The sequence below is a fragment of the Neolamprologus multifasciatus genome, chromosome 4 (assembly GCF_963576455.1).
Source record: "Neolamprologus multifasciatus chromosome 4, fNeoMul1.2, whole genome shotgun sequence".
In the NCBI taxonomy this organism is placed as follows: domain Eukaryota; kingdom Metazoa; phylum Chordata; class Actinopteri; order Cichliformes; family Cichlidae; genus Neolamprologus; species Neolamprologus multifasciatus.
In genome coordinates, this window is record NC_140442.1 from 18,165,994 (window position 1) to 18,190,064 (window position 24,071).

The 24,071-nt window shown below is 36.5% G+C and overlaps 3 protein-coding genes across 3 annotated transcripts; all 3 read right to left on the bottom strand.

Moving 5' to 3' along the window:
- Positions 1-573: 573 nt before the first annotated feature.
- LOC146520244 (beta-galactoside-binding lectin-like) lies at positions 574-5,790 on the bottom strand. Its single transcript, XM_085158103.1, has 4 exons — positions 5,732-5,790; positions 5,346-5,425; positions 4,621-4,792; positions 574-2,615 (listed from the first exon to the last, which is right to left on the bottom strand). The coding sequence occupies exons 1-4, from the start codon at positions 5,738-5,740 to the stop codon at positions 2,469-2,471; spliced, it is 408 nt and encodes a 135-aa protein (XP_085014229.1). The 5' UTR covers positions 5,741-5,790; the 3' UTR covers positions 574-2,468.
- Positions 5,791-8,485: 2,695 nt separating this feature from the next.
- Positions 8,486-11,999, bottom strand: LOC146520245 (beta-galactoside-binding lectin-like). Its single transcript, XM_085158102.1, has 4 exons — positions 10,578-11,999; positions 10,103-10,182; positions 9,120-9,291; positions 8,486-8,955 (listed from the first exon to the last, which is right to left on the bottom strand). Exons 1-4 carry the CDS (start codon positions 10,584-10,586, stop codon positions 8,809-8,811), a joined length of 408 nt encoding a protein of 135 aa, XP_085014228.1. The 5' UTR covers positions 10,587-11,999; the 3' UTR covers positions 8,486-8,808.
- A 6,768-nt stretch (positions 12,000-18,767) lies between these two features.
- On the bottom strand, positions 18,768-23,006 carry LOC146520246 (beta-galactoside-binding lectin-like). Its single transcript, XM_085158284.1, has 4 exons — positions 22,880-23,006; positions 20,159-20,238; positions 19,582-19,753; positions 18,768-19,345 (listed from the first exon to the last, which is right to left on the bottom strand). Exons 1-4 carry the CDS (start codon positions 22,886-22,888, stop codon positions 19,199-19,201), a joined length of 408 nt encoding a protein of 135 aa, XP_085014410.1. The 5' UTR covers positions 22,889-23,006; the 3' UTR covers positions 18,768-19,198.
- Positions 23,007-24,071: the final 1,065 nt, after the last annotated feature.

Here is a 24,071-nt window from a genome sequence, read left to right on the forward strand (position 1 = left end):
GAGGTGTTTAAGACTGCAACTCTGCTTCCTGGTCCCAAATCTGGACAGTTATGTAGTTGTGTTTGGATGGGTTTAATAAATTTGGCCAGATTTTTAGAAATGGGAGCTGCTCCATTCAAAGTGAAATGGATGCTGTCTCTCCTAACAACACTAGGTTTCCCCCAGAAAGTTTTCCAATAATCTATAAAGCCCACATCGTTCTTTGGACACCACTCAGACAGACAACAAATTCAAAAGAACGTGCAGCTAAGCATGTCACTCCTGGTCCAACTGGGGAGTGGACAAGAGAAAACTAGAGATTCTAGCATTGTTTTGGCAAAGTTGCACACCAATTCAATATTAATTTTAGATTTATGTTACTGGTTGTCCTTACTGCCAATGTGAATTATAATTTTACTCAATTTTGCATTTACCGTTAGCCGGTGGGGAAAAATGGTCAGTCACGTGAACAGTTTGGTAGCGTACCTTTAGCTGCACCAGCTACAGGGGCCTAGCTAGCTACGAGGTTTTTAATGGTGCGAAGCCAAGTCTCCAGTTCAGTAATCCTGGCATCCAGAGCTGCCAATCTCTACATTTATTATAAGGATCAATACTGCTAAAGGAAGTCGAGGAGTAACTAAACCGTGACACACTGAGCAGGAAAGTGCAGGAGGAACAAGTAAAGAGGCCATGCTACTAGTGAGTCAGCTACAAAGTAAGCAAAGCTAGCAAATCCCCAAAGACACAGTGAGGTGAGGAAATACTGTGAATATAATTAGCGGGAGAATCAACAAAGAATGTGCTTTGGATCAAGTGAAGATTACACTATGAAATAAGAAGTTATATATAAGTTCTTAATTCAATTGGCTACGTAGCTTAATCAATCAATCACTCAGTCAATCATTTCATTTATTTATACGCACAATTAAAAACAACACAGACCAAAGTGTTGTACAAAGTAAAAAGTAAAACAAACACACACAAAGAGAACAAAACAAAAACTCACCCACACACGCCACAAAAAAATGTTGATTTATGTACCTGTGCATTTTCAATTTTTGCCGTTCCAGATGTTTTATGTTTGTTTTTCCTACAGGTGCAGCAGTTGGCGATACATTGTGCATTTTTATTTGTATTATATCATTTTACTATGTCTGAACCTGAATCCTCCCTTAATTATGCTGCAAAAGACCAATGCTGCTGGGGGCTTCCCTGAGTGTTTCTATTTTTACTCACCTTTTTTACTCATTTATCTGCTTACATATGCATTTAATTAGTAGTTATTATTACAACTTCCTATTTGAACTGTGAAGTTTCTATCTTTCATGCCGAGGAAAACCCAGTGTTTGCAGAGAATGCTACTTGTCTGACTGCATCGTGCCAGGAGGGATTACGGTGTGGGGTTACTTTTCATGAGTTGAGCTCAGCCCCTTAGTCTCAGTGAAAGGAACTCTGGCATTTCCAGATCAGTTTATCTCTAGAAGGGATTTAAATGGTCTTCATATAAGAATACACAGAACATAAAACATTGCAATGCCAAAATATGGTCACACAGTTTCCAGTTTTGGAGCCTGTCAATTACTGAAGGCTGTTTATATTGTGATGACTCTGTCTGCCTGACTGTCTGTGTTTGAAAATATAGTGCAACTTTTGCTATTCATCTATAAAACTGACCGTAGATACCAGCAAAATTTGGGGATTGCACTCTCACACTATTTTGCTCCATTTTGTGAGATTTTTAGTTGAACTTGGAGCTACCTACAGAGTTTTGTTCTCTTTAGACATACATACAATTTAGGATTATTTATTCATTTAATAATATCAAGTAGAATAGATATATATTGTAATTTGATCTGTAGTACAAACCTTGGTACATACAGTTACTGTGAGTCAAAGCTGACCCTCATGTTATGAAATATGACCCATAATAAGAATTAAATTACAGACCACAGCAGTGACAGTTTCACCTATGATGTAATTTCACAGGGGAAGGCCCAAAGGCATCATAAAACATTCCATGTTAGTGTAACAAGAATAAGGAGTCACAGGAGTCATGTTTTTTCATAAAAGAATGTGTTTTAAATAATGTTGCTGCAATAAAGAAAGAACAAGTGGAATGTCTTGGGAATTCAAACAAATGCTTTAGTACTTTCAGACACCTTACAGAAAACCTTGATCACACTTTATTTGATTTTTGCAAGCAAACTGCTAATTCCAAACAGAAAAATCACTTTGGCTACTTTAAAACTGCGTATGGCATCTTCAGTTATCTGTGTCAAGAACCAAAGAAAATATTTATCTTACATCCCATCTTCACATCCAAAGCTGTTTGGATCAGGCTCTCAACAAACTAAATTCCTTTAAGATAAAAAATTAAATTAGTGATGAGATTCAAGGTTGGCACGGTCACCATCCACCTTTGGGGACATATTACCTACTGATAGACAAGCAGAAAAATAAAACAAGCAATGTGAATTGACGATGTAGATTTACTTGATCTCAATGCTTCTAATGTCGGCATCTTGACCAAAGCCAATGACAGAGTACTTCCTTGCACCCATGCGGTTGGGAAAACAGAATGTTGAGCCATTTGGTAAAGTCACCACAAACTCTGAAGGTGTGAATTTAATGGCAATCTAAAAACACATTTTGAGTGAAGAGAAACAGAGAGACAAATTATAGATTGATTGTAATACACACACATACACACACACACACACACACACACGTATATATATGTATATGTATATGTATATATTAGGGGTGCAACGATACACAAAATTCACGGTTCGGTTCAGTTCGATACTTTGGTGTCACGGTTCGATATTTTTTCGATACAAAAAAAAAAATGTTCATGCTGTTTAATTTGTAATTTATTAAATTTTCACGGCACATTCTGCACCACATCTCTGTGCATTCATCATTTGTTTGAAGCCAGCTCACCTCCTGCAACTACTTTTCCGCGAATACGCGCTTCTTTTGTGGTTCAGACTCCTTCTGACATTTCTTTGGAGGTGGAGGAACACCAAAGTAATTGCTTAAAGGAGCTTCTTCGACATCTTTAAGAGTTCTAAACAAATGTCTGTCCTCCTCCAGAAAATCCTATGTTTGCAAACATGCGTTGCAACTTCTTATCTTGTGCGCATTTTTTATTTTGACAGCGAATGCGCACCTGCGGACCACTTATGTCCAGCCCTGGTTATTTAGCTCGTCATATTGCAGCCACAGAAATTCTTTTGTCCATGAAACCATAAAGCTGCACTTTCTTTTTGCCTTATAGTCTAATTTGTCATAACTTTTCCGTTTTGTGGTAAGCTTTTCTTTGGCTGTCACTTCACCCTGACCTGTCTTATTTGGCTCAGCAGAACTAAAATATATATCCTGCTGCTTTTACACACGCACTCACATAACGCTCAGCGATCAACCTCTCACATGTTTAAGCTGCGGGAGATTTCACTTGTCATGTTTGCATAGTAAGCTAACGATTGATAAGATGATGTCAGAGGAATTGGTGCGCAAATTATCATCACTCACCAATCAGTGCTGTCGTTCTCTATACACAGTTCGCGCGATTGCAAAGTGAAAGCAAAAAACAAGCGCAAATTCAAACGCGATTTCAATATGTCACATATTGACAGTGGCTCACCGATGCCAATGACATAATTACCCAGCTACATTTCCGAAAGAATGCAAAAGCATTGACATAAACTTTTCCTTCCTACGATAGGCTGACGGGCAGGCCAGAGATTTGGCAAAATCGCTAGCCCAGCTAGCGATTTTGCCTGTATCTGATTGAGGAATCCCTCATCTTTGGAAAAGAGAGTTTATTACAGAGAAATGTCTCTTTCCAAAATAAAAGCTATACTATACGCTTCTTCTGGGCTATATTCTCAGCAGCATATTAAACATATCAGGTCCCCATAAGGAGAATCATGTGCTAACGGCTGTCTAAATGACTCGGGTAAAGTTTGTAGCATGCTGCTTGTTGTTTTTGTCTTCTTCCACTTGTCTTTGCACTAGGATGATGTCAGCGTAAATGTGCAGTCATATTCGTTGTGTTCCCACTAGTCCTGTCAGCGTTAATCTGAAATGAGGTTAACGCCACAACACGGCAAATCTCTGTTAACGAGCTACCGCGGATCGCCCCGTGCGTGGGGTTGGACGGCCAACACGTTAACGAGCTAACTGCGCTAACGCAGTAGTTCCCACCCATGTAATTGAGCATTGCTGGCACATCCAACATACTGTTTTACTTTAGTCCATGACGCGCTTACCTTCAGGGTCATACGTCACATGAAAACCAAAATAGTTCCAAACGCCAGATCTGAATGAGGGTGGGGGAGGTTCAATTTGCCATGTTGCAACGAGAGCTTAGCTTCTGTCTGCTAGCTTGCGCTGGACTCAGTGGATCTGTGTTCGACTACTCCGCCTAGGCTGCATGTCGAGCACAGATCCACTGAGCGCTCAACACAGACAGCATCGTCAGAAGGAAAGTTGATAAAATAAATTAAAAATGTTGTATTGTTCGATACATATGCGTACCGAACCGAAAGCACTGTATCGAACGGTTCAATATCGATATGAGTATCGTTGCACCCCTAGTATATATGTATGTATATATATATATACACACTCTCATACCTGAAACTCCTTTCCCTCACAGAAAGGAAAGCAATCCTCATGTTGCTCCTTACACCAATTGCCTGCCTCCAAAGAATTGCAGACAATTTTATTTGTCTGTCCCTTTGCATTAAAGCGAGGGTTGAAATGAAATGCAATTCTGTCCACGCTGGGGCCAATATCCAGCGTGAATCTGCAATGTACAAACACACAAATATTTATTACATCTTATATTCCTTTTAGCATGCGTAGGAAGGACATAGGGTTGAAATAAACTGAAATACAGATATAGCATTTTTACACACATTTGCAAATAATTTTGCTACAATAGATTTAAGGGACCATTCACCCCATAATCAAATTCTTAGGGCAATTTTAAAACAGAAATAAGCACAAGAAGTTTAAAACATCATGTAACTTAAATGAATCGCTAATGAAATTCTCATATTGTATTAAACACAAAAATGATGTTTCATAGCTCTACTTTGAGATTCAGCTGTCTTAAGGATAGTTCACACCAAAATCAAATGTACACATTTATCTTATGACCTTAGGATCAAGTTATAATTATTGTGCCAGCTGGACAGAATAAAAAATATATGAGAGATACGCAAGAATTTTGGGAATAGAAGTTGAATACACAGTAACTGTTATCTTTTATGCATTAAAATATTTGATTGTATTTCCCAACTTTACTATCATAGAATAATGTGTAAAATCATAATACAGTTTATCTTTAATCTTACTCTTTGGGATCAGGTTTGATCACGCCAACAAGAGTCAGGGTTTGTCCAACCTTGAACGTCATGTTCTTTATTGTCATCCACTGTGAAGAAAACAAAGAAACATTTGGTGATGCAGCACTGGCCAGTGTTGTTTTCTAACTGAGACTGCAGTAATAATTGGCCCTAATAAAGATCAGTAGTATTACTCAACAACAATGCATTGTATGACCCATATTCAATAATGCCCAATAATGTGAATAGTTTGACTATCAAAGCTCATCAAAACTTCCAAAATCTCAATAAAACTAAAAGCAAACGTCTGATTCGGTTGAATCCGTGTTAAATTATGGTTTAAGACTGTCCTTATTGGTCATGCAACACAAAGAGAAAATAGTCATATTACTTACTTCCACCATCTTGGTAGATGTACAAGGTTAAGTACAGGTAAGAATAAATGAGTGCTGCAGGGTTTTGTCTCTCTGCACCCCAGAAAGCTGCATTATATAGAGTGTGGGAGGAGCCTTCAACCTGAGTGATATGTGAAACAGCCAATAGGATTGTGCCAGTGCTAAACACCCACTACCTTACTCATAGTCAAATTATAGACCATAAATAACTACTTTAGAAGTTAAAAAATGTTTGCATATGTTGGTGGTTAACATCCCGCTGTTACACTGTTTGTTTGAAACGCCTCCAAAAGACTGTCTGAACTTGAATAAACCTACAATTCTTCTTCTTAGATCTTCACTGACTCTTTTGGACTTTTCAATTGTTCTGAGGGGTTAAAATGGGACTTGACAAAAATTACAATAATATCTATTCCGAGCTCCAGGAGATTTTCTTTGTGTAACGGTTGTGATTAGCTGACCTGTGTTGCTGCTGCTTTGAAGTTTACTGCTCTTTAATGATTTGCACAACTAAATTCAACAAGGTGTAAGCAGATGCTTCCTAATGCACAATTTCCATTAACTACTGTTCATATTGTCTTTATCGTATAGAGTATAAAGTTGGTATAAAAATTGAATGCAGTGAATGAGTCAAAGTATCACCAACATAAGTTCTAATTTACCTGAGCTGCTGCACATGATGTAATAGTGACCATGAATGCACCGTCACTGTGCACCAGTGCAACACACACACACACACACACACACACAAATTATACAAGGCCTAAGGTTCAAGAAGCCAAAATGCGATTCAGCCTTTGCTCAGCTACTGTGAAAGAGAGAAGGTGTGACAAAAATCATAGGGAAATGTTAGCATGTGCTTATCTTACTGTCTAATAGGTAACTTTTATGCATATGTCTTCTCATCTACTGTCACTGCACTCCATTTAAAAAAAGGATAAATGATACAAGGTCTTTATTTTAATTTGCTGGGTTTATCAAGCCAATGAGGTCAGAATGCAGTTCAGTTTCTGCTGGGAACACATAGCAGAAATGAAATAGGGAAATGTTAGCATGTGCTTATCTTGCTAACAGATAACTTTCATATTTATGCATGCCTATGCAGATGAGAAGGAAAAAGAAGTAATTATGGTACATATATGCTGTATGGTGAACATTTTGACCTTAAAAGATCAAATATTCAACATTAAAATAATAAATGTTTAAAAGTGAATACAAACATCTGTTTTAATTAAAGCACAGTTCAATTATAGACTAAGCTTGCACCAGCTATCAGTGTTTAAGTTATGTATTAAGAATGTATATAAAACACAGACAAGTAAAAGTAATATTAATAGTAATACAGAGCAGGAAAAATGACCTTGACAAAACCACGGGGCAGCTAAAAACAGGAAGGTTTCTGGAAATGATTTTAAATAATCATTTGTTGGAAAGTATACAGAGTTTACAGGATGACATGAAGTCTTGAAGCCTTGAGATGATTATTCCCATTGTTACCATCTTGGCTGTTTTGCTAAAATGTTTGGAGGGGAGAAGAATTTGAGGGGAATTTACACTAAGCAAAGTTGATCTGAGCACCCACTGTCCTCCAGTGATAACACTAAGATACTTCAATAATCCACATTCTGCAAAAACCTTTTACTACTACTTCCAATAAAGAAAAAGAGACAACTATTATTACACTGTTATAACAAAATGTGATATAGAAAATAATCACATACGACTTGCCTGAGTTTATTGTAAAAGTGGCAATTTGTTCTCATGTCATTCAAAAGGCAATCAACATAACTAAGTAAATAAATATCCTACTCTTCTTGGGTAAATGCAATAATATCAGAGTATGTGTGGGGATATTTCACCAGTAAATAGTAACTTCAAAAGTAGAAGTCAACAACATTGCTCAGCATTTCTTAATAAATAGCAGTAATCAACTCACCTGACATTTAAAATATTTAAGTTTCCTTTTCAACGGTTTAAAGGTTCAAAACATTTAAAACTGTACCCAATCCAGTTCTCAGAAACAAAATCTGGTGTAAACCAAAAGAAGTTTACTTAAAAAAAAAGGATAATTTTTCAAAAAGAATTATTGAATCCCATTTATTATGTATATGTACCATCAGCAGCTGGAGTCATTTTATTGAAAGCTTTCTCCACATTCTGAGACTACAGTGAAGTAAAGTGCAAAGTTGCCATTAAAATGACATCAAACCATTTTTAGTGTTTCAAGCGTTGATTGATATTGCATTAATAATTATAATTATCAATTGTAGTTGAGGAAGTATTATAATTACAGCAGTGAGGTGAGTGTTTAATGGTTGTAGTGGTTATTAATGGTTATGTCCTGACAGTCCCACAATTTTCTTGCCATTTTCACATTCATTAAAATGAATGACTGTTTCATTTCATGTCTGTATTGTGTTAATTTCTTATATAAATCTGTGCACGATGTTGTGTAGGTATTTTTCTCCAAAAATAAATCCTAATAAATAATGATAATTCCAAAATCCTGCTCTGAAAAAACATTAATTAAGGATTAACAGTTCATGTATAGACTAGTAGATAGATTAGTTATATGTGATAAATTAATCTGTGGTATAAACACTTCTCATAAGTTAAAGTGGACCCAAAACTGTGAAGGTATGAAATATGACTTGTATGTAAAAGGTCAAATCACAGAGCGGGGCAGTGCCTGTGTTTCACTGGGAAAGGATGAAAGACATTGTAAAACAAGTATAAGGAGTCACCAGAGTCATGTTTTTTTTTTCATAGTAGAACATGCTTTAATGATGCTTTTGCAGGAAAGAATTGAAAAGTAAAAAGTCTTGGAAAATACAAATAGTGAATAGTGAAGCATTTAAAGGCACATTAAAGGAAACTTGATGATAGTTTACTGTATATAATTCTTTCAAGCAAAAAACTACAAATCCAAACCGAAAAATCCCCTGCACTACTTTAAAACTGCACAGTTCCATAACAGGATGTTGAGTCATCTGTGTGCAGAGCTAAAAATCTGCTGCCAGACAAACAGAAAAATAAAACAAGAATTTCAATTCAGCAATTCAAGGGTGGATGCCGTTTTAGTTGATCTCAATGCTTCTGATGACAGCATCCCCATGAAAGCCCATAACAGAGTATTTCTCTGCACCCATGCGATTGGGGAAACAGAACGTTGAGCCATTTGGTAAAGTCACCACAAACTCTGAACAAGTGAACTGAATGGAGATCTAAAAAGGCATTTTGAGTGAGAGAAACAGAGAGACAAAGGATGTGAACACTGTAATATAGCTCAGAAAAAGGTCAAATAATGACGTTTTTAATGTAATCAAAGATACCAACAGAGATTGCATGAAAGACGAAGGCTACAATACGGACAAACACACTCTCACACCTTGAATTCCTTTCCCGGGCTGAAAGGAAAGCTTTTTTCACGTTGCTCCTGATCCCAATTGCCTGCCTCAAAAGAGTTGCAGACAATTATATTTATGTGTCTGCTGTCATCAAAACGAGGGTTGAAATGAAATGCAATTCTGTCCTCGCTCTCGCCAATATCCACAGCAAACCTGCAATGAGAGAAAGCTATTGCATATCACATTATACAGTATTTAGGATCAGAAAATATGGGGCTGAAATGGACTGACATAGAGATACAAAATTATCGGCAAAGATTTGCAAATAATTTTGCTACAATAATTGCCCCAAGATAGTAAATCTTAATAAAATGGTGACAGAGTGTGGTTACCTAGTTTTAAGGGAAAGTTCACCCCCAAATAAAAATTCTCATATTTGCATATTTCATATCAGTACCTTTCAAACTTCAGTTACCTTAACCTCCTAAGACCCAAACTCTTTCATGGCATGCATTTTTAATTTCTCTTTTCTATTTGGGCTGACTGGGACCTGATGAATGAAAAAAAATTTCCTGATTTTTTTTTTTTTTTTTTTTACTTAAGTTTTGTTTCTGAGAAAAATGAGACCCACATGAGAGGACATTCGTTTTAAATTCAATAGAACAGTGGCACAGTATAATGTCCTCATAAGTGGATATCAGGCCCTTGTAGAGAAAAATTTAATTTAATCACCCAAAATGTGACGTCCACATATGTGGACAAAAGATCCTAGGAGGTTAAAGAGATCAAATTTTCTATTTTTTCCTCTTACCTGGAGATTTAGTTATCATTTTTGTGCAACTTTTCTCTGTATAATAAGATGTACAATTTTGATTGAATTTTGATTGAAAGTACAATTACTCTTGTTACTCCAAAAAAGTCTCCAAAAGCTTTTTATTATAAATATATTTTATTTTTCAACTTTACTATGACTCACTCACTAATTTAAAAATCCTAATACATCTTATCCTTAATCAGTATTTACCTTTTGGGATCAGATTTGATGACTCCAACAACAGTCAGAGTTTGTTCGACCTTGAAGGTCATGTTCTTTATTATCATATCCTGTACAGATAAAGACAGGGATTTTTGGTGATACTGCACTGGACAGTGCTGTTTACTGGCTGAAGCTGAAATAATAAATGACTCCAAAAAGAGTCAATAACATTACAAAATAGTAATGCACCCATAATAAATAATGCCCTGCATCAACCGTCTGTAGCTGAGAAGACAAAATAACAATTAAGAAATGATTAATGCACACATATGCTCTGTGATGAATATTTCAATGATAAAAGGCCATCAAATAAATCCAAAATGTCAGAATTATTACAAAAACAACAAACCTAAAAGCATACTGCTTATACTTTAGTTTAAGCATAACTCTGCTGATTTAGTTACATCAACCTGGTAAAGAATAAGCTTGTACCATCTGCTTAAGACTGTATATATTTACTTACCTTCATCATCTTGGCATATGTAGTAGGTTAAGTACAGCTGAGAAGAAATGAGAGTTCTGCAGTCTCTCTGCACCCAGGAGGACTGCATTATATAGAGTGTGGGAGGAGCCTTCAATCTGAATGACATTTCAAACAGGCAATATTACTCTGCAATTGCTTAAGACCCACTATTTGACTCATTGTCAAATTATAGACCATAAATAAATAATTAGTAGTTAACAAATACTTGCAGATGTTGGTGGAGATCAGTTGTTAACATCACACTGTTACATTGTAACCTGTATTTGTTCTTTGGACTTTCCCATTGTTTGAACTGTCTCCAAGAGACCTTCTCAACTTGAACAAGCCAGTGTGGATCACTTAAAATCCAAAATAAATTCAAACTTGTGCATCCCATTCTTATTTAGAAAGTCATTAAAAATGCATGGGTACAATAATTCCCTCATGGAAGAAGAATAGTTCAAAGTAGGGCTGGGTTATATCATACCATTCACGGTAATACCGGTATAATGTTGGGCAACGATAAGAAAATGATATATTGCGATAGAATATGGGTCAAACACGCATGCACAGTGCCTTTGTTTTCATACGCACATGGTGGAAAAAGCATGGCGGCGACGGAGAATGAGAAGGGCGAAAGCGGATCGTTGAATGAAACGGATGAACCAGAATTGGTTTGTAAAAATGCTGCAACTTCAGTGGTGTGGCACTGGTTTGGCTTTCGTCCATCAGATACACAACAAAGCACTATTTTTGGTAGAGCGTGCTAACGGGCCGTTGTTATTACCGTGTTTTTTGGAAAATACGGCACACTTAAAATCAATCCTTTTATTTTTCTGAAAATCGACAGTGCCCCTTATAATCCCGTGTGCCTTATGTATGAATTCTGGTTGTGTTTACTGACCTCGAAACGATTTTATGTGGTACACGCGCTCAAAAATCTGTCAAATGTTTTAGTACGACTTTGCTAAGCTACGAAGCCGCACCGCTTGATGGATTGTCGGAGCATTACGGCTATCGTAGGCAGGCTCCTCGCGGAGTGATACGTACTGTGCTTCAACATAATATTACCATATTATGTGTGTATAAGCTCTTTTTAAGTTTTGTGGATATCATACATGGTTATGCTGAGGATATGTCGGCCAATTTCCACTGGAAATGCCTTTTGGTTAAACTGTCAGCGAGGAATTTGCATTTGCACTGTTAATTTTTTATATAACTTTAATGCACATAAAAAAAGCTGCTTGTTTAAGTGAAAATACACTGATGGTTTTTTTTTTTTGTTTTTGCACTAATAAAGTTGTGGAATTGTAAAGTATTTTGTCTAGTGTCAATTATATCGTCAGTTATATCGTTATCGCAAATTTTCAAATGTATATCGTGATAAATATTTTTGGTCATATCGCCCTGCTCTAGTTCAAAGAAATTGACTCAAATTACCATGACATTCATGCCCATTATGACTGTAGAGAAACATTTTTAAACTACGAGTTAACTCTTTATGAAACATTTTATAAAGTTTAAAAGGGTTTAAATTAATTATAATTTAATTATAGTATGTTTGGTAAATGAGATATGGTTCCTTTGTTACTGAAATTCTTTTTTTTAAGATGACATTCATTCTATAAATGTTTTAAACTTAGTGCCTAAGTCAACTTTATATAGCACATTTAACCTAATTTCAATTAACCCTTAATGATATAAGAAATCAACAAGATTTTGATTTTAGCCATTTACTTTATATCATTTACACTTTTCCAAACATATTTACCCCTGTATCCAAAAAAGCTCAAACACTGCAGGATCTTTATTCCGCCTAGTTTATCAATCCAAACAGGCCAGAAAGCAATTCAGCCTTTGCTCAGCTGTGATACTGGGAAAGAGAGAAGGTGTGACAGAAATGACACAGGGGAGTTTTTAGCATTTATTTCTTTCCCTTTCTAAGAGATTACTTTTATACATATATCTTCTTATCTACAGTCACTCATTTCCAAACACATTAACCTGTTAATCAAAAAAATTCAAAATGATCTGACAGGTTTGTGTTGTATTCTACCTAGTTTATCAATTCAAAGAGGCCAGAATGCAATGCAGAAATGACACAGGGAAATGTTCTTACTATCTTACTGTCTAATAAGTAACCTTTTATGCATATGTTTCCTTATCTAGTCACTGCACTCCTTTCCAAACAGGTTTAGTGCTTCATTCAAAAAAAAAAAAAAAAAAAAAGGCCAACATGTTCTGAAAGGTCTTTTTTGTGTTCTACTGTGAAGGTGTGAGAGAAATTACAGGGGAATGTTAGCATGTGTTTATCTTGCTGTCAAACAGATAACTTTCATATAACTTTCATGTCTGTGCATGGCTATGCAGATGAGAAGACAAACTAAGAGTTAAGAAGTTATCAATGTACACCAAGGTTTTCATTCGTTTTTATTTTTATTTAGTTTCAACTTGAGATTTTCAATTCGATTTTCTAGTTTGAATTTGTTTTTAAAATTAGTTTTCCAGTTTAGTTTTTATGTTTTTGAAAATGCTTAGCTTCAGTTACAGTTTTAGTCTTTTTTTTGTAATACAAGTTGCATACAAGGGGAAAGACTGAACAAAAGAATTCAAAAAAGTTATGTGTAACAAAATCTTGTAATATCACAAATCAGGTAACCTTTTTTTTAATGTATTGATTTAGGGAAGATGAACAACCATCCATAACAGTCAACTGTAAACGATGTATGGCAGAGTAATCTTGGAATTAAGGAAAATTCAGTAAGCACAATGAACATACTTTATTAATTCCTTCGGGATTGACAAGTGGACCCTAACATGGGTGTCACGTAGGGATCTGTGTGTAGAGTTTTGCAGTAACAGTTCACCACATCTGATTCATGTGGCAAAGCAGGGGCATAGTGTTTATAGCTCAGGGAAATGGGTGTGCTTTTTGGAAATTAGCTTTATGGTTTTGAAATTTGGATTCACAAGATTGGTTATAGTGTTTAAGCAATCGAGAAAAACTATAACAAAATTTAACCGAACACCTGTTCATTAAGGAGTGCCAAAATGAATTAAACAAATATGTCATTAAACAATTAATTGGGTAGGTAATTAAAGTTTGAAATAATTAATTAATTCAAAACAAAAATAATGATAAAATATGAATTCACTTCATTTATATGTTTATGCATATTTTACTTACTTTGAATTTTAACCAATTAATGTTTGTCACATTTAATTAACTCATAATAATTAATGACACATTTTACTTTCAATTATTTAATGACATTTTTTTTATTATTTAATTATGTGTTTGGTTAAATAATTTTGGCACTCGTGGTCCTCCATAATCTCACTGCCAGCCAAGCCTCCTCTTGTTTTTTTTTAACTATTCCTTTTGATGACTAATTTATATAAATTGTACATTATTAAAACTGTTGAGCAGCCAGCTGTGCCACTTTCACTGAAGTCTGTCCACTTTATTTCTCTAAAATGATCACAGCTTTTGGGGAAAACCTATTTATTTACTTCAGGAATTAAATGATACACAAAATGTGTCATATGGAGCTAACTGGTAACTCATTACTGCTCACAAGACATGTTTACCCCCAAAAAATGACAAGTGACAAAAAGTGACGATGACCAAAATGAATCCTCTAGAGTAACAAAAAGTTACTGATTTGCTTTACCTTCTCAAAACAAGTGAACCACTTCAGGTAAAACCTTTTTTTGCGCCAGTTTGAGGAGAAATGAGCTCAGTCAAAAGATGAAAAAAAAATTAAATAAGAGAAAAACATATAAACACAAAGGTGTGCCAGCTACTTACAAGTAGGCCCAGAATGCAAAACAATATCCTTTGCATCCTGAAAATAAATATATGCACATTAGCAGGCAATCCAATTTTTTTTCCTGTTCCTATACGAGTCCTTGTTTGAGTTTTTACTTGAACTATTTGCTCCTTGTTGTGCGTCTTCACATCTCAAGTTGCAGAGTTTACCCAAGTTTTCTTCTCTGTTGTGCGCTCACAGCCGCTTACTAAAGTACAAGACTAACCCTGGCAGCAGCAGCAGACTCCCGCAGCACAGAGGCGTGGGTGTTATTGCAGTCGGCAGAGTGAGGTTATAAAAGTATGGTTCGGGGACCCCCGGAGGCCTTACAGCTTTTTCTGAGCGGTCTGTATCATGATGTCTGGTGTTTTTGTGTTTGTTAGTTTGTTTTTATTTCGTTTTATTTTGCGAGTTGGTTATTAGATGCTGCTTCAGCCAGTCAGAGATTCGCCCCGCCCTCTTCTCCCTGTGCCGCAAGCAGCAGGCGCACCTCGCAAATGGAGGGCGCCCTTACTCCCAGCAAATGGGCGATAGAAAACCGATCAGTGCCTATGCGAGTCCCAATATGCGCTGGCATGACGTCAGGGCAGCATGAGTACGAGCAATTTTTTTTTTTTTTGCCGATGGTGATGCCGCCCCCTGCCAGGCAACCGCCCGTGTCGCCTGTATCAAAAACTGAGTGCAGGGACATCTTTAAAAAAAAATTTGAGCTAACAATAAATAAATAAATAAGATCCTATAAATTCACACATTTATCTGTTCCAAATTATAGCACCAACCAAGCCTGTGTCATTATTTGGTCAATAGCTGCTTAAAGCTCCCCATTCCCAAAGTCAGGAGTACTGTGGCTCACTTCTTTCTGAAAATCAGAAATTCTCATGAGGCACTTATGATGATCTTAAATCATTACTCTACACAAAATCTATCAGAAAGTGATACATTTACTTGAAAATGTTATTAAAACCCATAAACATCCCAGGCTGTTGGCTGTTGCTAATGCTACCTGGTTATATCCAAAGAGATAAGACAAATGTGTGACCTACCTGCTATATCACAAACTAGCCAACTTCTATGTTTCAATTAACTTTTCACATAACTGAATACATTCATTTACAAATATGTACCAGTACATACTTGTGAGTAATTTCAAACTGGATTTCTGTTGTACCAGCAACCCACACTTTGAGCATCTGCACCAATCATAGAAGCATGACTGAGGAGAAGAATAATGGACCTATGCAGTTCAGACCCTTCGCTCATGAAGCTGTCTCTAAAGCATGATCTCACTTGAAACTTGTAAATTTACTATAACTGTACTGTGTATATAGATATTCTGTATTCTGTTTATAGATATTCTGCGTGTGGGTTCATGATGTGGTTTAAGACAGGTTGCTTATGCTTGAAGCAAACTGTCAAAGTTGGCCTTTCCTCTGGAACTGACCCAGAATCAGCCCGTGTTGCACGTGTTGCCCAGAATAGGCAAAAAATAATAATCTCACGCAGTATAAAAGAGTCTTCTAATAAAATAATAAGTTCAAGGTACTTAGAGAATGTGCACATGTCCCACTATAAATGTAGCCCACAACGTATTTCAGCTCTTAATCTTTTGAGTTTGGTATATATGGCGGGGTGCTAAGGACACCCAAGTTTGTGAATGCAATAACTCAAGAATGAGGCAACGTAGAATTTTCAAATACCATGGTTGCATCTACTGAAAATCTCTGTAAGGTTTAAATCTCAGGGACCTTGACTTCAAGGTCAGAGCTCATATTTTCAAAAAAAACAACAAAAAAAACCCAGAGGATTTTCACATTTATAACACAGGTATATCAACTAGGACGTTAAAGGGTAGCACTATATTATAAATATTAAAAAAAAAAAAGACAAACAATGAGTTTATGCTTAAAGCTGGATTATTTAATTAACATTCAATTTATTTCCAATTTGTTTTGAATTAGGTCTGATGTGATGATAAGTAATCGACTGGTCTGCTTTGAATATTGGTAAGAACTTGACACAGAGACCACTTAATGGATTTTAAGCAAAATTGTGCCCAAGTTCAAGAACATATTCATTGGTTGGTTTTGTTGTTGTTGTTATTTTTTAGACTTTTTTTTGTTAATTTTCACAGGAAATGCTAATTCCCCAAGAGTTGAGAGTGATTTCTTATGAGCAAGCAATTAGCGACAGTGGGAGGAAACACTCCCTTCTAAGAGGAAGAAACCTCCGACAGAACAGGCAAAGACTATAAGGTTTATCATTTTACAAGTATTTGGCCATAGCTATAGTATTATTTTTGTTGTTAGTATTGGGAAAGACAGTTACATCATCAGAAGTTAAGGGGGGCAAAGAGATGTTACATGTTCTTAAGACAATCAGCAGATCTATTGCCACAGAAAATATGTCCATAGACAGAGTATGGTGTGCACTGGCACACATTTTTGCAGACACACACATAAAAAACACATTTTTGTATTTCTTCCCACTATTTACATAATTGGCTGTGATCAGAGAATTACCAAAGTTGATCAGCTTACTTCTGACTTATTATTCCACAACAAGTTGATCTAGGCACTCACCTCCCTCTAGTGGTCACAGTGAAGTACTACAACAGTACACATTCTCCAAAGACGTGTAAGCATTGATGCAAGAAAAAACTGAGGCAGCTGTTATGACACAGTGACAAAAGGAAAATCACGAGCACTGATGCAGGTGTGAAGGTTTCTGAGGATGTTTACTCTGAGTGTTGGAGATGTATAGCTTTTAATTGCCAGTTTTTTTTACACTGGAATAAATGAAGCTTATGTGTAAGTCTAAGAGGGAAGATCTGTAATATCTCATCTGCCTGCTTTGCTGGGTGTTTGGCTGCTAATCTATTCAGTACATCACTACCACTTTTCTATGCTCTTAATCTCAATACTAACATCTTTACTCTTGTCCATTCATTCTGTTGTCAGCCTCTGCCCTCACTGACACGCAAAACAAAACAATGACTACACAACAGACTAGCTACACAAGACAACACAACACACTAAGTATACACTCCACGCTAAACGTCACAAATATCCCACATCTCAAAACTTGCTCTCTATCCCTCACTCGCTCTGTCTCGCTGCCATCACTACCAAAACTTTCCCCTCTTCCTAACCAACCAAATCCCAAGTGTTGACTTTTTTTTTTTTTTTAAATATAGATATAGATATACATACACATGACCTGTATATTTATTATTTTCTTTCTTTTTTTTTATTTTAACTCTGGGTTTAGTGGCCTGTCATTAAAATTTAAGAACTGGTGTATACTTTCAAGTCCGAACTTTCAACACGGCCTGAAACAGAGACTCAGCGTGGCTGCAGCTTGTTGCTAAGTCAGTTTAAATAAGTCATGTGATTTAGAGGTGCGGCATGTCTATGGACCCCAGAAGGTTAATAACACTCACCTTCATTCCATTTCCAGAGTGTAACAACCAACCACCTGTGTGAAATCTGAAATTGCCATGGTGCTGATCCATTTGATAATGGTGGAGGCAATAAATTCAGTTTAAGAATTTATATTCACTCTTAACTGTAACTATGCTCAAAGTGTTAGTGCTATCTTATTTTAATAAACAACACTGTCATATACAAAACTGGGGTAGCAAGAGATCATCTTAGGGTGGCACAGGCCACCTCATACCACTCTTCTAAATCCGCCCCTGACCTTGTGGTGTTTTTCAGACTAAGTCCACAATAATTATTGCAATTATTCATTTTAAATGATTAAAATTAGCTATTAAAATCATCTTCCATTACATCCACAGTAGTTCAGGAGTGCTAAAGGCTAATTACAACATAATGGCCTATCAGATTACCAGCCATGCTGCCCTCAGAGGTGCTGATCAAAGCAGTAATTATATGAACAACCCCCTCACTGGTCCACTGTTAACATATTATATCATAACAGTGATTGAAACGCTACTGGTGAAAACACGTGGTTATCCACTCCCACCTTGTTAATATTCAGTGGGTGCTGAAGAAGGTTTTATAATACAGCAGTGAGGACAGTGTTTATTTGTTGTAGTGGTTATACGTGGTTATATAATAAATCCTAACATTTGCACAATGTTCTCCTCATTTTCACTTTCACATAAAAATATATAAATCTGTGGACGTTATGTGTTCGTGCCTTATGTAAAACCATGGTGTGGTGTCAATGTTTTTCTTCAAAAATAGGTGTTGGAAAATCAAACTAGACCCAGACCCTACTGTGACACATGAAATACTGCCTATATGTAAGGGTTAAATTACAGAGCCCAGCACTGGCTGTGTATCACCTATAAAGTAATTTCACAGGGAAAGGATGAAAGCTGTTGCAGAACAAATAGGAGTCACCAGAGTCATTTTTTTTCATAAAAGAAAATCCTTTAATTGATGTTGTTGCAGGTAAGAATTAACAAGTGGAATGTCTTTTGGAGCATTTTGAGACACATTAAAGAAACCTGACCACACTGTACTGTATATGAATCCTGCAAGCAAAAAACTGCAAACAGAAAAATAACTTTCTTTAACTGCTTTTCTGGTAGAGTTCCAGAAAAGGGTGTTCAGGTTTAGAGCTAAAGATTCTAATTTTTAAGGCTCCTTTTTTATGACTATAGCTGTTTGGACCTCTTTCTCAACAAACTCATATCCTGTAAGCTATGAAAGTCTATAATTAGATTAAAGGTTAACAAGTTTTCAGGAAGCTGAAGACCTAGGACTTTATATTACCTGCTGCTAGACAAACAAAAAAAAAGAACATTTTTCACATCCAGATATGAGAAACGATGGCGCTTTACTGGATGTCAATGCTTCGAATGCGAACATCCCCATCAAAGTTTATGGCCGAGTATTTCTCTGCACCGACGCGGTTGGGGAAACGGAATGTTGAGCCATCTTGTAAAGTCACCACAAACTCTGAAGGAGTGAATTCAACGGAGATCTAAAAGGTATTATCAGTGAGAGAGACAGGCAGACAAAGGAATCAAATATTGTAATAGATGTGATGTATAACGATCAAGGTCTCACAGATGAGTCTGCAGTATCAAATAATGAAGTTATCAAAGATGCAGTGGCATTTATTTTCCACCAGAGAGAGGCACTATACAGTCTAAAGAGAAAGCTAATAGATTACATATGACCCATGCAAGGCTAAAATATACACACACACTCTCACACCTTGAACTCCTGTCCCAGGGAGAAAGGAAAACTTTGCTCGCGTTGCTCCTGACACCAATTGCCTCCCTCGAAAGAGTTGCAGACAATTATATTTGAGTCTCCATGGGCATCGAAACGAGGGTTGAGATGAAATGCAATTGTGTCCTCGCTGGGGCCGATATTCACAGCAAAACTGCAATGTACAGACATGTGACAAACCTCATTTACTTTAAATAAGTAGCTCAGTCTAATTCTAATGGGGAATTTGAAAGAGAAATAAGCATAGTAAGTAAAATATAAGTGAAAGAAGAACAACAATCAAGCACGTTTCACGGCTTAAAACCACATTTACCTTAAATTACTGACTCAATTAAATTCTCATAGTCAAATAGAAGAAACTGAGTCAAGTTCAGGAAGATAAATGACATGTTCCATAGCTTTATTTCTGATGGTTCAGCTACTTTAAAGAGACAGCTAACACGGACAAAATATAATTTACTCATTTTTTTTAGCCAATAACACTGACGATTTTTCTAACTTTATTGTGATTCATTCATTTACAATCTCACGGCACAGCTCATCCTTAATCAATACTTACTCTCCAGCCTCAGGTTTGGCGACTCCAACAACAGTCATGGTTTGTCCAACCTTGAAGGACATGTTCTTTACAAACATACCCTGTGCATAAAAAGAAGGCAAGTTTGGTGATACAGTGTATTATTGTCTACTAATACTACTGACTTTTATTGGATCCAATTATTATTACAGCTTCAGGCAAAAAACAGCACTGGTATAGTCTCGGCCAATTCTCCGATCCTCACTTTATCCCTAGAAGTAGCAGAACATGTGTTTTCAGTTATATCCTAATTGACTGGCTGGTCAAATATTCCAGCTCTTTCTTGTCCTGAGGTTGCCAGGGACATATTTCTGTACGCCGATTTTGGCAGAGACTGAATGTTGCAAAATGATCAGGGACAGCTGTTAAACTGAGTCAAATTTTCCTCAGTGCAATACTAGATACCGGGAGTGGAAAAACACTAAGCTTAGCAGAAATTCAGTTCCTGCTGTACATGTGGCAGGGAAATACTGGTTTGTGTAACAATTAGGAAACGGTCATTCTAATGGGGAATTTGAAAGAGAAATAAGTATAGTAAGTAAAATATAAGGGGAAGAAGAACAACAATCAAGCACGTTTCACGGCTTAAAACCACGTTTACCTTAAATTACTGACTCAATTAAATTCTCATAGTCAATTTCAAATAGAAGTAAATAAGTCAAATTTAGGAAGAAACACTAAATGACATGTTCCATAGCTTTGTTTCTGAAGGTTCAGCTACTTTAAAGAGACAGCTAACACAGACAAACTCTACCACTGAAGGCAAAAAGTCCAGGTGCACAAGTCCTTAAAAGTGTATTCTAAAGATGTAGGTTATCATATAAGTCTGTTAGACTCATTTGTATTTCTTCACTGCCCGCCTTCATTTCAAGGGACAAGATCAGAAACACAAACTACTTGTGTGGGTTTTAAATGCTGCAGTTGTTAGAGAAACATCCTAGATACAGTCAACAAGAAACCAAACACATTTGCTAAAAATAACCATGAATACTTGATCATATTAGATCATGCTAACAATTTTAGATTCGCTTGTGAAAAGACCAAACTTCCCCACTGAACATGACTTTGAAGACTTAGTTGTTGATAAAATAATTTACATTTCTAGGTTAACAAACTGACAGGTCGCAATACCTTAGAGCATTGGTGTCCTGCAGATTTTAGATGTGTCCTTGATCCAACACAGTTGATTTAAATTGCTAAATTACATCCTCGACATGTCTTGAAGTTCTCCAGAGGCCTGGTAATGAACTAATCATTTTATTCCAGTGTATTGACCCAGGGTGATATCTAAAACCTGCAAGACACCGGCCCTTGAGGCCTGGAGTTGGACATCCCTGCCTTAGAGCAACATTGTTCACCTCAACCTCTTCATGACTGTGATTCTCAAATCCTACAGTTTTCCAAGGACCTCTGCATATTCTGTAACCCCAGTTAGGCACATGTTCACTGTTATCTGCATTATTAGATCCCAATTAAACTAAATTCTGTTCATCTTAAATTATATGTCACCACCATATCAGAGTTTCTATTGGTACACAGATAACAGTACTTTCATTTATATCCCTTTTGTAGACACACAAACATGTAATGATCTGCACTGTTCTATAAACAGGCTGAAATCGTGGCACGCCACAGCTCACTGCAAAAAATATAATTTATTTAAAGATCAACCAGTGAAAGTAAGGGAGGCATAGTAATGTGAACATTCTTCCTCTGTTAGAAAGTGTGTTTGGCTGTGCTGGACTGGGCTTGTGTCCCAGCTGGCAGTGACACTGCATGTCTCCCAGACATTCTGCCTAATGAAGGAATCTGAATAAAGTAATGTGTAAGACATGATACTTCACTGAATCTGTCTCTGTTGTGATGATGAAATCGAGCTGGCAAGTTATTAAAACAGTAACACGTTACTAGTAATAAAGTCATTATAAAAATAAAGTTCACTGAACTGAATGAATAATTGTCATTTCTGTGTGAAATCAACACAAAGTGAATCTTAACAGTGCCAGAGACATTATTTGAGAGATAATTACACTTCTGCTTAAGGGTGAACTGTTGTTGACCCCTGTTTGGCTTAGATTTGCAGGATTGTTGGCTCTGTTCCTGTTTCTAGGTTATTACTTTATTTCATTTCATCCCTTAATGTGATTTAAACCACAACACCCCTTTAGCACCAAAAAAGAAAAACAGATACAAGGTCTTGATTGTATTCTGACTATTTTATCAATTCAAAGATGCTAGAATGCAATGCAGCCTTTGTTCAGCTCTGACACTGGGAAAGGAGAAGGCGTGACTGAAATGAAAGACTCAAGTGTTATCATGTGTTTATATTACTAAGGGTAACTTTCATGCATAGGCATGACATTGATCTATTACTATAGATGAGAAAAAGAAAATAACAATTAAGAAGTAAATGATTTAAACATATGCTCCGTGGTGAATATTTTGACCATAAAAGGTCATCGAAAAATTCAAAACATTAGAACTCCTAACAGCTCAATAAAAACTAAATGCAAACATCTGTTTTAGTTAGTTCAGTTTAGCTGATGCAATTACATCAGCCTGGTAAATATAAAGCTAGGACCAGCTGTCAGTTCAATGCTTTAAATAGGCTTAAAGCCTAAGACTGTTGATATCAGTAAACCAAAGAGTCATATGAAAATCAAAGTAATATAAGTTGACTATTGTTGTCAAAATTGTACTTACATTATTCATCTTGGCAGATGCAGAAGGTTAAGTACAGCTGAGAAGAAATGAAAGTGCTGCAGGGCCTTGCCTCTCTGCACCCCACCAGATGACTCCAGTATATAGAGGGTGGGAGGTGCCTTCAACCAGAGTGACATTTCAAAGAGCCAATGTAATTGTGCCATTGCTAAACACCCAAGAGCTGACTCACAGTGAAATTAAAAACCGCAAATAACTAATGTAGCAGTTAACAAATACTTGCAGATGTTGGTGAAGAGGGGCTAATTAGTGAAAGATCCTTTGTTAACACCAAACTGTTACATTTTAACCTGGTGGAGTTGAGCCTGACTGTGAGGGGAACTGCAGACTTGGAGTTAAAAATAGAAGTGTATTTGTTACCAGGGAGACAACTAAATATTTAGCAGAGCCAGCGGTCTTAATGTCCACTTACTGTATATAGCTTAGGGCATACAGTAAGATTAAATGCAGGCATTTGGAATAAATCTGTGACAAATTCTAGGTAGAGTTGAAATTAAGTGAAATGTTGGAAGTGAGTCAGATCCTCAAAATGATTTGAATATATGACTCACACTTAGAGCCAGAGTATACTGTCAGCTGCTGACAGAAGACAGCTGCTGTGAGTGCAGCAGGGTGGGTCAGTTCCACACATATCCACTACAATGTATTACAAACGAATGTAATTCAGAGCAATGTCACAGGAACCATTTATCAAGAAGTACTTTATTTTACAGTTATCTGCTGTTTTTCCCTCTGCAACTACTAATTCTAGTCATATTTGCAGTGTAGGGCTGCTCCAAGCTAAATTTGGCTAATATCTCATCATTTAACAATAAAAACCAAGAGTGGAGTTTCAGAAGGCGTTCTATTTTTATAATCTAGGTTCATATTCCAGGCTGAAAACTTAAACCTTGTGACCAGTTCCCCTACACTTCACACATTGTAATGGTACAAAATAAAAATTCCTCTCTGTGCTTTATGACTTATTTCTGGGTCATGTTATTGATTAAACACTTTTTGGCACCACCACCTCAAAATAATGTCCTGAGAGCAATAGAAAAATCACAAGATCTTTAAGTAAAAAGTACAAAGAGAACGCTTTAAACTAATTTACATAGTCCACACAGTGCAAATGGGTAATCATTCAAAGCATATCGCAAAAGCAACCCAACAGTCTATAAAGACAAAGAAAGGA

Coding starts and splice junctions, on each gene's coding strand:
- LOC146520246 (XM_085158284.1), bottom strand. Junction 19,754..20,158: donor GCCAAACCTGAGGCTGGAGA/GTAAGTATTGAT, acceptor TGTACATTGCAG/TTTTGCTGTGAATATCGGCC. Junction 19,346..19,581: donor CCCTGGGACAGGAGTTCAAG/GTGTGAGAGTGT, acceptor AATACCTTTTAG/ATCTCCGTTGAATTCACTCC.
- LOC146520245 (XM_085158102.1), bottom strand. Junction 9,292..10,102: donor ATCAAATCTGATCCCAAAAG/GTAAATACTGAT, acceptor CTCTCATTGCAG/GTTTGCTGTGGATATTGGCG. Junction 8,956..9,119: donor GCCCGGGAAAGGAATTCAAG/GTGTGAGAGTGT, acceptor ATGCCTTTTTAG/ATCTCCATTCAGTTCACTTG.
- LOC146520244 (XM_085158103.1), bottom strand. Junction 4,793..5,345: donor ATCAAACCTGATCCCAAAGA/GTAAGATTAAAG, acceptor TGTACATTGCAG/ATTCACGCTGGATATTGGCC. Junction 2,616..4,620: donor GTGAGGGAAAGGAGTTTCAG/GTATGAGAGTGT, acceptor ATGTGTTTTTAG/ATTGCCATTAAATTCACACC.